The 12,042-nt window shown below is 55.7% G+C and overlaps 1 protein-coding gene across 1 annotated transcript in view; it reads right to left on the bottom strand.

Moving 5' to 3' along the window:
- Positions 1–1,964: 1,964 nt before the first annotated feature.
- Positions 1,965–12,042, bottom strand: part of SLC38A9 (solute carrier family 38 member 9) — a 35,069-nt gene continuing 24,991 nt past the window's right edge. The window contains exons 11-14 of the mRNA XM_090276110.1: positions 8,156–8,269; positions 6,614–6,762; positions 3,086–3,175; positions 1,965–2,457 (exon numbers count right to left, since the gene is read on the bottom strand). Coding sequence (XP_090132236.1) covers positions 2,292–2,457; positions 3,086–3,175; positions 6,614–6,762; positions 8,156–8,269 — 519 coding nt within the window. The 3' untranslated portion in view covers positions 1,965–2,291. The remainder of the gene's footprint in view (positions 2,458–3,085; positions 3,176–6,613; positions 6,763–8,155; positions 8,270–12,042) is intronic.

Raw genomic sequence — 12,042 nt, 5'->3', positions numbered from 1 at the left:
TGCAAAGAGGCGCGGGCAGGGGAAGCGGGCGCATCAGAACGGGCCCGGGCGAGCTCACAGCTCACAGCTCACAGCTCACCACCCTGACGCGGGAGGCAGGCCCCGCAGCGCACGGAGCGTCCGGCCGAGCCGCGCGGCGGGCTGCAGGGGCCGTCCTCACGCAGACGGACTGAAGCAGGCCGAGTCCTTCAGCCGACGTCCAGCAGGGTTCTGGAAGTTCTGAGTTATCGAGTCTTTTAAAGGAAACAGAAAGCGAATACCCACGTGGCTTTTTAGTTTAGTAAATAACACATTCAGTGTCCTTTCCACGTTGATCATTAAACGGGCAAAAACATATCACGTTGTTCCACGTGTTAAAACATTCAAGCAGATTCAGAAGAGTCCATGAAAACTCTGCTTCAGGTTCTTAGAGACGAGAGGGGCAACGGGTGGACAGGGGCTAGGCCTGGGAGGTCTCTCAAGGAGCTGCCTCGCTTTGGATCCCAGGTGTGTAACTGAGCCAGACTCTGAGGCCATGAAGATGCACCAGCTTCCAGAGAGAGCGGGAGGTGGGGGGGAGGGGGGAGAGAGGGAGGGAGGGGGGAGAGGGGAGCGGGGGAGAGAGGGGCGCTCTCCCCAGGCTCCCCGCGCCTGCTTCCAGGCAGGTAAACGCGGAGACTCCGACACCAAGTGCAGAAGCTTCTCATCAACCCGCCTCCGACCGGCAGTTGCCGCTAACCAGCACCTTTGAGACGGTCTCCATCCCGAAGTGGAACTAAGTCCAAGGCCGTTTAGTGCGCATCAAGGTTTGTTGAGAAGAAATGACGGGACACCCAAGGCTGGCGTTAAATATTCCCGTGGAAAAGGGGGGCCGCGCAGGGCGAGAGCAGTGGTCTTACTGTTACTAAATCGAGGGGCCGGGTACTATGGGGTATTAGCATATTATTATTTTTTGAGTTATAAGCAAGCATATTATTTTCTCTTTTTTGCGTTTGCTTGAGAATGTCACACGGGACCTTTCCCAAGAGCTGCAGGAGATAGAACCCGCCAACACTGGTCTGCGTCTGTGGACGCAACACCTCACAGCGGGACGTGGGGCTGGTCTTGCGTCTGCGGCTCTGCCGGCTCCCACCTTCCTCAGAGGGAGGGAAGGACATTAATCTACACCCCACCCTGGGGAGCGGGGGGGTGTGGGAACACAGTGCACTTTGCAACATCAGCCTGAAGTTAGGAACTCTTAACTTCTCGGTGGAACAAGGAGGCTGGGCCACAGGGACTACACGGACTTCTTCGTTCTGGCTTAGCTTTTAGTTTGAATGAAAAGGAGGGGCGTGTCCAGTCCAAGAAGTCAGATCCCCTAATCCTCCTGTCAGATCCACGGAGATTTTCTTCGGGGAATGTAGTAGCCCCTGCCCTGCCAGTTCGGGAGGCCACTCCTCACACAGATGTAGCCCCCCCCCCCCCCCCGTAGTAATGAACCCATTTCACCAGAGAGCACGCTGGAAGGGCACCTCGCCCAGTTCCCTCCTCCACTCCTCCCTCCCGGCCAGGCTTCCTCCACCCTTCCCCACGGGGCCGTCCCTTCCCCACAAACCCACCGCTGGATCTAAGGGAGCGATCACATGGGGCCCCGCACAAAATCTGGCCGGGGAACCAGAATTCTGACCTAAGCCCCTGGTGCTGGGTCAGGGACAAAAGAGAAGTCAGACAGCAGCCAGCTCCATTGGTGCGTTTATTTTCCATAAATTTCACGACATGGGGCCTGTGGTGACATCCTTCTCTCTTCTTCTCCAAAAGAGGTTGAGGACATGGTTAAAAATTCACCCTGTGGACACCCGGGTCATGGAGATTTTTTTAAAATGAGGTATTCGGCTGACTGTCCCAAATAGCAAAGGTTCGGGACACCCGGAAAACGGTCTGGCAAGCACGGAGACGAACCTGAGCACGCGGAGCGCGGAGCAGAGACAGAGCCCGGCACACACTCCGCGCGACACCCTGAGAGTCTTTATTGGAGCCAAACACCCCCCACTTCGCACCCAAAGCAGAACAGAGCGCAGTTCCCCAGGGGCCGCCCCTCCTGCCCCGGGCGGACCCGGAGAGTGAAGAGGGAGAGAGAGGAGCGACCCAGGAAAAGGGGGCGACGAGGTCATTCCGATTGTCCCTTTGCTCATTCTGGTCAAAATCCCTTGTGAACGGACCACTGTGTCCCTCGTTTCCAAATCATCTTAGGGAAACGTCTAGAATCACGAGTTCAGGCGGCGCTGCTGCCCAGGGTCCGAGAGCGTGGAGACCCGGCCAGGCCAGCGGGCACGTCACGTGAAAAACTGCGCGAGCAGGTTGGCCAGGCCCAGGACGATGAGGGCTGCGTGCGCGAGGAGCGTGGGCCACGTCAGCCGGCCCTCCTGGCGCAGGGCGAGGATGTGGGTGAGCGCCGGGTACACGAAGACGAAGGCCAGGCCGCAGGCCGCGCCCGAGTACCTGCAACGGACGGGAAAGCGCTCTGAGTGCGCCCTCGTCAGCGCGCCCTCTTCTGACTCACAAGCGGGGGGCCCCTGGTACGACCGACACCCTCCTCGGCCTGACGGAACCGCGCTATCACGAGGTTTGGGGGGAAAGGATTTTAACGGAAGAGCCATCTGGGATCTGAGTTCTTACCAGGACTCTTCCTTTCTGACTACAGTTGGCCCTGAAATATGTTCCTGATAGAAATGGGGAAGACGATTGGGACGTGGCCTTGACATTTAAGAGGCCTCCAGGCACCCGGAGAAGTTATGTATTACTCAGTAAATATAGCTCTTTATGTCGGGTAAGAAAAAGGAAAACAGCACAAACTAATGAGAAAAAGAGGGGAAAGAAAGGCCTAGGTGTCCCAAGCTAATGGCACCTCCGGTTGGAAACAGGCAGAGACGGCCGACAATGAGCCCTCGGCCGCGGCCCCGGCCGGCTCCTGCATGTCCGCCCCCCACCCCCTGCGGCCAGGGCGCGGCTCCGCGTGTCCCCTGCCCTAAACGCCAACATCACACACGACTGAGTGCCAGCAGCAGCGGGAGCAGCAGGAAAAGCAGACAGGGCACCCACGAAAGCGGAGGCCCCACAGCAGCCGCACCTGATGATCCCTCCGATGTTGGGGTAGAAAGAGGCCATGATCACTCCGGCTCCCACGATGATCAGATTAAGGACCAGCACATGGAAAATGCTAGAAGTTGACGAGAGAGTTTGGGGGAAAGAAAACACATAAGTACAGGCAAAGGAGGACCATTACTAAGACGATACGATTCGCCATGAACAGCTTTAACACAGGATCGTCCTGAACTTGACAACAACATCGCAGCCGTGACAAAAGGCGGCCCCGGCCAGGGCAGGGGACGGGCACTCGCCCCCCGGCGCGCTGACGTGAACGGCCGTTCGTTTAGGAGGAGCGGGGTCACAGCCCGGCTCGGAGTTCACGCTCCTGGGTCTGCGATCCCACTGGAACACCTTAGGGGACAGTCAGATCCCGAGAAAGCGACCTCCCTGAGGGTACTTGTGAAAAACAGAAGTAGCCTGGACATACTGCACACCGACCGTTCACGTGATGGGACATGTTAAAAGTTACTGAGAACACTTATCGTCGTTACCCACACGGCAAAAACCCCTCTGGGCAGCTTGGGAAAGAGCTAGCCAGTCTTCCTAACAGGAGAATCGGAAGAAAAGACACTGAAAAGCCAGCAGTGATGGTGTTAAGATTTGGGTACTGTTTTTTCACTTTTCTATATTTTACAGTATTTAAAGGTGTTTATTTTACTTTTATAATCAGATAAATTAAATGATGGAAAGGGCAAAGTGAGCAGGTTCTTATTTTCAAACTCAGCCACTTAAGGCTATTCAGTATTTACCACGAATAGAATATCTACTAAATACTTAAACTAGATGTTAATAATTGAAGGTCTGGGAGTCGATCTGGACACAAATAAAAATACAGTAGATGAAATCTGACGCTCAAGAAATAACTCCCTTTCCCCAAAACATGGTTCCTCAAAGCCAGGGACACAGGGCAGCGCCCCGGAGCGGGGGTTACCAGCTGTGAGTCAATCCCAGGTAAAGACTGCGAAGAGGGTTAAACACAAGAAAAATCGTTTCTACAAACGAGTGGTCAGTCACACACCCTGAGGAATTACAAAGGTGCTCAGGCTTCTGGGCCTCACTGTGTACCCAGAAACTCCAGAGCTTTGGGACCTGGCTGGGCCTTTGTTATTTCTGGGCTGTGAAAGGAAGCAACTTCCCGCATTTTCCAAAGCTGTGGTTCCCCAGCCGCACCCCAGCCCCAGGGAAGTCCCACGCCCTCTCAGGAAGTCCCCAAGGCAAATGGTATTTTTATGGCCACACGAGGCCTTACTGCTCTGCAATAGCACCACTGGGCAGAGGCGTGGCCCCAGGCAGGCACCGGCGGCAGCAGCTTGTGTGCCTCCCGACTGGGCTCTCGGTGCCAGACAGGCCCCCAAAGGGGCGCTGGAACTGACCTGGGCAAAGGAGCCAACGTTACCAGCCGCAGCGCCTCTCGGGCGGACGCCAGCAGAAGTGCCACCTGGTGCGCTCACTGTGCGTCGCCCGCTGTGCGTGGCGCCAAAGCACCGGGGGCCGAGCCGCAGGGCACCCCACGTGCCCCCTGGAAACGCTATTTCTGCTGAAAGGCGGAGAGACGGTGCTCCCCAGGCCTGGCTATTTGACAGACACTTTCTTGAAAATGACACTTGTCATCTGAAGGAAAACAAATGGTCATACGTGCCACCAGCGATAAGATTGGAGCTTTCAAGTCAAACAAGCATTTTGGAGGCCTTGAAATTGCTGCCCTGAGCCTGACAGTTTTCCAGATTCAAAGGCGTAACGGAAGCGACGGGGCGTTGACACTGTGGAAGGAAGGGTGTCCACCGTTGGGAGACCCTCAGAGCCCAGGGAGGCAGGAGGTCCCAGATGACTAACCATGATGTTACGAAGCCATGCGTGGGAAAGTTCCGAAGGGCGAGGCAGGCCCATGGGTTATAACGCAGCTGAGCTTCGGATCCGGCTGATTTGCACAGAACCACCACCTGACGCGGTTTGTCAGGTTTTGGAAGAAGAGATTCGCAGTCACCTGAGAAGCCTGTTAAAAGTGCTCGTCTTTCCAGCTCCGCATCTGAGTGAGGGGCTGCTTTGTTCTCACATTTAAGTAAAAACAACATATGACAGCAGTTTGACTGAAGAAGATAAAAGAATCCAGCTGTCATAAGTCAGACATTAAAAAAAGTTTTGAAAATATAAAACAAGTTATTTTAGAAATAGTTATTATTCATAACCATGTTACTTATGTTAATAAGTAATGGTTTTATTGCTTTTAAAAAATTAATATTTTTAAAATTCTTGGTTTTAATTTTTTATATGTTGAATATTGGGATAGAAATCGAAGTCCCTGGGGTCCGCAATAAGCTTTGAGAGTGCAAAGGGGTCCCAAGACCAAAAAGCATGCCCCCAAAGGACACGGCCCAGGGGCTGCGAGGAGCTGGCGGGTGGACGCGGTTCCTGGTGGCAGGGAGGAGACGGAGCGTGAACACAGGGAAATTCCAGACTCTCCTCAAGAAGAAAAACATTCTAACGGCCAACATGACGCAAACAAATGGCCGAAAACAGGAACATGCTTTACCTGGAATGTGCCCACCTAGGACGTCACTGTGTTTGTCTGCCTTTGGGGATGAGGACGCAGCACAGGTGACAGACGCAGTGAGCGTCGCCCACGCACGGACGTCCAGCCTCCCGGGGGAGCAGCGTGACACCCGCGGCAGCTGCTACCGTCGATCCAGAGACCTGGGGACTCTTGACTTTTCTTTTAATGGTTTATGGTTTTTAAACCAACACATTTATAACTAATCATTTATTTAATGGGGGACAGACGGTCTCCATTCACTTCAGAGAAGAACTGATTAAGACCATTTGTTGGTTACTGTAAATGTAATTATTTTTTTTCAAATATTATCCAAAAGTTCTCTTCACTGAAGATGATTTATTCCCCACGAAGCAGGTCAGGTCGCGGCGCACTGCACTGTGACGCGCAGCCAATGAACCGGCTGAGTGAGTGGGGTGGCCGGGGCCCCGGGGACTTCGGGGGGCCTGGCGCAGCACGTGGACACTTCTCTCGGATGTGACCCGGATTCATACAGACACGCCCCCGGCACCACCAGCCAGGGGTTACGGCAGCACCTACGGTGACTCGATCTCCAGCCAGCACGGACGTGAAACGCACGCGTGGGAACACACACACGGGCAACCGAGAAGCCCGAGAACCACCGATGCACGGCAGCCGCGGCTCGGCAGCTGACGCGGGTCCTTTATATCATCGGCTCCCTGACAACGTGCGGCTCAGCAGCAACCAAGTCACAAGATAAATATAACGGGCATCAGCCCCAACGCAACTTACCGGAAGGCACGGACTTTAAATAATTCTGGACAAGGAAGTGTCTTCTATTTTTAAAGCTCTTCGGGGAAAAGAATAGCAATGATCTACCCCTAGTAACCATCTTTATGAGGCAAATTTTTACAGCAAAAGGACCAGCCTCCTCTCCGACCCAGCCGCTGCAGTCGCGGGCGGCCTGGCACGTCTCGCTGGTCAGAGAAGAGCCCTTACCTGGGATACACGTCCCCAAAGACCTGGCCCAGGAGCTGGACCCGAGCCAGGTAGCCCAGCAGCGGGTACACGGTCACCATCTGGAACAGCAGGAAGATCCTCGCAATGAAGGACAGGACGTCACTGCTGGGGAAGTTGTCTAAAAAGTTCTGACCCGGGAGAGAGAAGGAAGTCACGTTAGAGTCCGCCCTGGGCGCACACACCGCAGGAAACGGACTGTCCGCCCATCGTGGCCAGGCCTCCACGCTGCGGTCTGCGGCCGGCCCCCCACCTCAGCGCACCATGTTCAGAAGCTACAGGAACGTGATGGCACCATATTTTTATTCCGTTTTACAGAAGCATCAGCCCACAGTTGGTTTGACATTGAAATGGCAGAGACCTTGTCCTTCACAGGGATAGTTGAGGAGCAGTGGCCTGTAAGGTCCTGGCGATGATTTGTCTGATGTCACTGACTGCTGTCCCCTCCCCCCCACTGGCTCTGAAGCACCTGAGCATGTCCAAGGGCAAGAGTAGGAGCAGACCCACCACCAGGGCCACCACTATTTACAGTCCATCACTAAGAAGGAAGGGATTTATTTCTATTTCATTTCAGGGTTCTTCTGTCCATTGCAGCTTGGCATCCCCCCAAACAGTTAATCACTCATTTCCCCCCCTTTCGAAATAAAATACCACAGCTATTCCTCTTCCCAAGGGAGTGAGCTTTACGTGGGATTGCTCCCATCAGGGGAATTTTCAGCAAACACGTGGCTGCCAAGAAACTTCTGGAATGAAGGGAAAAGCCGGCTCCAGACCCTCACAGCAGCCGCGACTCAAGCCAAGCCCTCTCACGAAGTAAGGGACGACGTTAACAGCGCGAGACTGAAGGGGCCTTCGTGACTCTTGTGTGACGGGTCGCGCTGCAGGTGTAATCGACTGTGCTCTGCAGGGAACGCTCTCTCTGCCCAGAGGCAGGTCACCTGCAAAGTGTGTTCTTCTGGGAGGGATTCTGCTGCCCCATCGAACCCCAGACCACACCATGGCTAAGTTCACGACGGGCCGGTCGGAGACAATCTTACTCACGGCAACCTTTTAGTAAACAATGTTTTTTACTCCGTCTGTCTGTCCCTCTGCCTGTTTTGCTGCCTGACATCCACAGTGTCCAGGAGTGTGGGCCTGCCATCAGCAGAAGTGCTGGCCTTGGCCGGTTCACCGGGACGTCCCTGGGTCTGGTCCTGGAAGCCCGGGACTTGAATGTGCTCTTGGTGGAGGTTCTGGGGGCCACTGACTACTGCTGCCACCCTCGCCCTCACGGAGGACAGGGGTCATTTATCTGAGCATCCCAGGTGCCGGCAGGAGGCAGGTCTCCGCAGAGAGCCCATCTGCAAACCTCCGGCATGGGCGTCCCACTAGTCCGCAGAGAGGACACCCAAGTTCAGGAAGGATGGGGATGGGGCCGAAGCCCCACCGTGAGGAAGCCGTGGAGAGGGGAGTCCCGCACGGCGCCGCCCTGCTGGCCACGCAGGGTGGAGGTGGGAGCCGCGCAGAGGGGACGCAGTGCCTCACCTGTTCGATGCAATCTTTGGGTAATGGTGGCGAAGGAAACGAAGCGAAAACCAGGACTCCAATATAGAGATAAGTCAGCGTCACCAGCAGGTAGGCGACAGACAGGTCCCTCACCTGGGAAGAGAGGACACCACGCTCATAACCCAGGCCCCGTCTGCGGCGAGGCTGCGGAGCAGGGCGACATCTGTCTTGTGCTGTGTGTCTGTGAGCACAGACCTTCTAGGGTCCCATCTGCTCTCGGGAAGCAACGAAAACAAACTGCAGGGACCTGGGAGCCAGTCCGACCGCGCCTTTTACTGCCCTGCGGGGTGGGCGCTCAGCTCCCTTCCGGCCGCTTGCTGGGTTACCCACACGGTATTAATGGGACAGAAACACTGGCTTAATTTCAGACCCGATTTACTTACCAAAGTATAAAATATTTAACTAAATAATAAAGCTCAGGGACAACAGGAAAGCAAGGGTAAGCCACCTATGACCTATGAATTAGAAATTTTTTCTTTTAGTAAATTAACGTACATCTCCAAAGCCTAGACTGAAAGAGACGGCTACGTAACAGGCTATATTAAATGAAGAAGAAAAGCCGGTTAAGGGCGGACAGCAAGCAGGCATTAAAGGCAAGCTTAGTAACCCCAACCAGTAAACAAACGGGAATTAAAAGCAGCTCAAACAGCCGCACATGTTATTGCTGGAGTCCATAAACACACAGAACACGGGCTAAAGCGACAGGTCTCCCCCCTGGCGGCTCCCCCGCCGGCCGCCCACGCCCACGCGGGGTCAGGCCTCCGCGGCCACTCCTGCCGCCGGCTGCCGGTCTCAGCGGCACGGGCCCGCGCTCACCACGCTGCCCCCGCTGGCACTCAGGTGATGGCTGACAGTTCAGCACAACTAAGTTACGGCAAGAAGACTATTCGCTTTTCACTTCAAACACCAGTTACTCCGCAAGCTAGGGAAACAGGTGAGAAAAGTTACATCCAAGTTTCCTTTGGTTTGATAGATAACACGAGAACACACACGTGCTCCGAGGGAACACATCTGATTTTTGGACAACTTTCCTCCTTAAAGCAACAGCAGGGAGTTAGACACTCAGGTGTCGATAAATTCACTTAAAAACCAAGTGACGTGCTATGAGGAACCTTCAAGTCAGGTCTGAGCTGACACCCAGCAGGAAAAGCAAGCAGGGATCCTCTGCCCTAATTTCGATGACGCACCTGGCCCGTGGAGCTCCGGGAATCTGGGTTGTGCAGGCTGGTTCAGTCCCAAAAAGCTGCTAATTATTTAGGGAGCAGGAAGGAGAGGCTGACCAAACCTCCAGGGGGTTCAAAGTTCTCCCCTCAGTTCACGAAGCTCTAGGCTCACCTGAGACCAGGCTTCCATCACCCCGACGCTGCCCTGTGGGCTTGCATGGGACAGACAGAAACGGACCACACAACCCTTATTCTCCCATCACAGGGTCGTAGCCTCAGATTCTGATGCTTCAAGGTCATCCCCCCTCAGCCTGCTCAGTGCCACTCAAGGACCAGGTAGTCCTCAGGGGCGCGGCTGTGTCAGAGAGCCCCACATTAAAGGGACAGCCACCATCTCCCAGACAGCCATTGGCCCGTGTGCCCCTGTCACTGCACCGTGCGGGGCAGGCTTCCCGCAGAGCCGTGAAGCTCAGCAGCCTCGGGGGTCTGAGGGCGGTGCAAGGCCTGCCCAGTGCGACCGCTGCCCCTCCCCCGTCCTTGCAGCGCTGCATGCGGATCCCAGGCACAGCCTGAGGACAACTGGCTGTCACTCATTTGTATCACAAAGGTAACACACGTGAATCTGGTGGGTCCCTGACCCCCAGAAAGTAGCCGAGGTCCCTAGTTCTTATGTCAGGTTGGCATTGCAATTACTCCACATCTAAGCTGGTCCAGGCCACCAGAGGAGGCGACCCCGGAGACAGGGGCTGCCTTCCTCATCTTTAATCCTCCACGCCCTGGTGCTCAGCGGGGACTCAGCACACGTAGCGAAATAACCCGTGTCGGCTACAATCCGGAAGTGCTTCCCAGCGCCAGGCCCTGTGCCAAGCGTGCTGCATGTATGATCTCACATGTCCTCTTCATTCCACAGCTGAGCAAACCAGTGCAGTGGGTTCAGGAACTTGTTCGTGAGTAGCTGGGCAGTCAGCAGTCCCCCCACATTGTCTGGCTCCAAACTGGACGCCCGTAGCTGCTACAATGGAGGGCAGGCTGGCCCCTATGCGCTGTCGCAGCCAATAAGCGACCAGCAGGACAAAAGCCAAGGAGGCAGCGGGCTGCGGGTACGACAGACACAGGGCGGCACACCCGGAGATGCAGGGGACCCTGAAACCTGCGCTCCACTTCCTAGCAGCCCAAGCGCACCTGCAGGAGGAGGGGGTCAGGAGCCGCCTATCTGCTTCCATCTGAGGACACTCCGTGGGCAGAAACACTGTTTCGGTGCAGAAGTGGCCGAGGTCTGCACGACCCTCGGCGACGTGCCCCCTACGGACGGCCACCTACGCACGGCCCTGCGGCTCCCGGCCTCGAGCACAAGCCGTCCCTGTGCCGGGCCAGGCAGGCAGCTTCTGAAAAGCCCGCCGGGCGGGAAGCGGTAGGAAAGGCTCTCTTTCGGAGCACGCGGCTCCGAGTGAAGGACGTACTGAAGAAGAGGCACTGGTGACGATCTGAAGACCCATGGACAGCGTCTGTCCCCGCGTCCACTGTGACCACGGCCGGCCTGCAGGGGCTGGTTGCAGATGTGAAAGGAGCGACGTGCGCTCAGACCAAGTAGCACAAAGGGTTGGGCCACGTCCTCCTTCTCAGACACGGTTTCCCGTCGGTCCCGCATCCCATTCACAGCGAAAACACCACTGATAACAGCGAGGGGCCGACCACCCAGACCCACCCCACACGCCCATGGGAAGACCTCTGCTGCCGTTAGTGACCTAAACTTCAGCGAGAAGCAGGGAGTGAGCGCGCTAAGACGTGAAGCGTTTCAACTCGTTTTTCAGGAACGAGGCGGGTGTGCGGTAAATAGCGGTGGGAGAGACAGAACAGAAAGGCGCTGCGTGGTCTGGATTCAGGGCGAGTCAGACCGACTCCCCTGCGGCCAGAGAAGCGTCTCCATTCCAGAACGGTAGGGCCAGGCGGTCCTCTGCACAGCCGGACGAGACAGTGGCACCACCGGGGGCCCGGGGAAGCCGTGGCCGCAGCTGCGCGGAGCTCGGGCCGGGCTCTGCTCCGGCTGCCGCCGGCTGTTAGCGCTCACAGGAGCGGGGGGTGGGGGGGTCAGGAGACCCCGGAGGATGGGGGCGACGCTAAGCAGCCGCGGCGTGAAACCCTGCAGGTGGGTGCTGACTTGATCAGAGACATAAAGGAAATGGGTCTCAGCCTGCCACCCAGAGTGGAAGGACCAGTCTCTGAGAGGCACCATGAGAAGAAACCCTTATGCTGATGGTCTAAGACTAATTACTTCAGAGGAAGGAAATAAAACTTGAAGGTCACCGAGTTAGGGAATTTGGAAAATGCAGATTCACTGAATTCCATCTCCATTCCGAGGTAATATGCCATACGTATGTTGCCAGGTAATGGAAAAGACGTACATTTTTGGCCTAATATCAGAGCTAACTTCCTTCTACTTTGTAAGATTTGTTTTGCCTTTTTTTCCCCCAAGATTTTATTTATTTACTTTTAGAGAGGGGGGAAGGGAGGGAGAAAGAGGGAGAGAAACACCCATGTGTGGTTGCCTCTCATGTGCCCCCAACCGGGGACCCACCCTGCAACCCAGGCCTGCGCCCTGACTGGGAATCGAACTGGTGACCCTTTGGTTTGTGGCAGGCACTCCATCCACTGAGCCACACCAGCCAGGGCTGTTTCGCCTCCTTAATGACTCTGCCAAACATC

Source organism: Furipterus horrens, unplaced genomic scaffold (assembly GCF_987537825.1).
Source record: "Furipterus horrens unplaced genomic scaffold, mFurHor1.1.pri manual_scaffold_5, whole genome shotgun sequence".
Classification (NCBI taxonomy): Eukaryota; Metazoa; Chordata; class Mammalia; order Chiroptera; family Furipteridae; genus Furipterus; species Furipterus horrens.
Note: the sequence above shows the minus strand (reverse complement) of the source record. Positions and strands in the feature narration are given on the sequence as shown.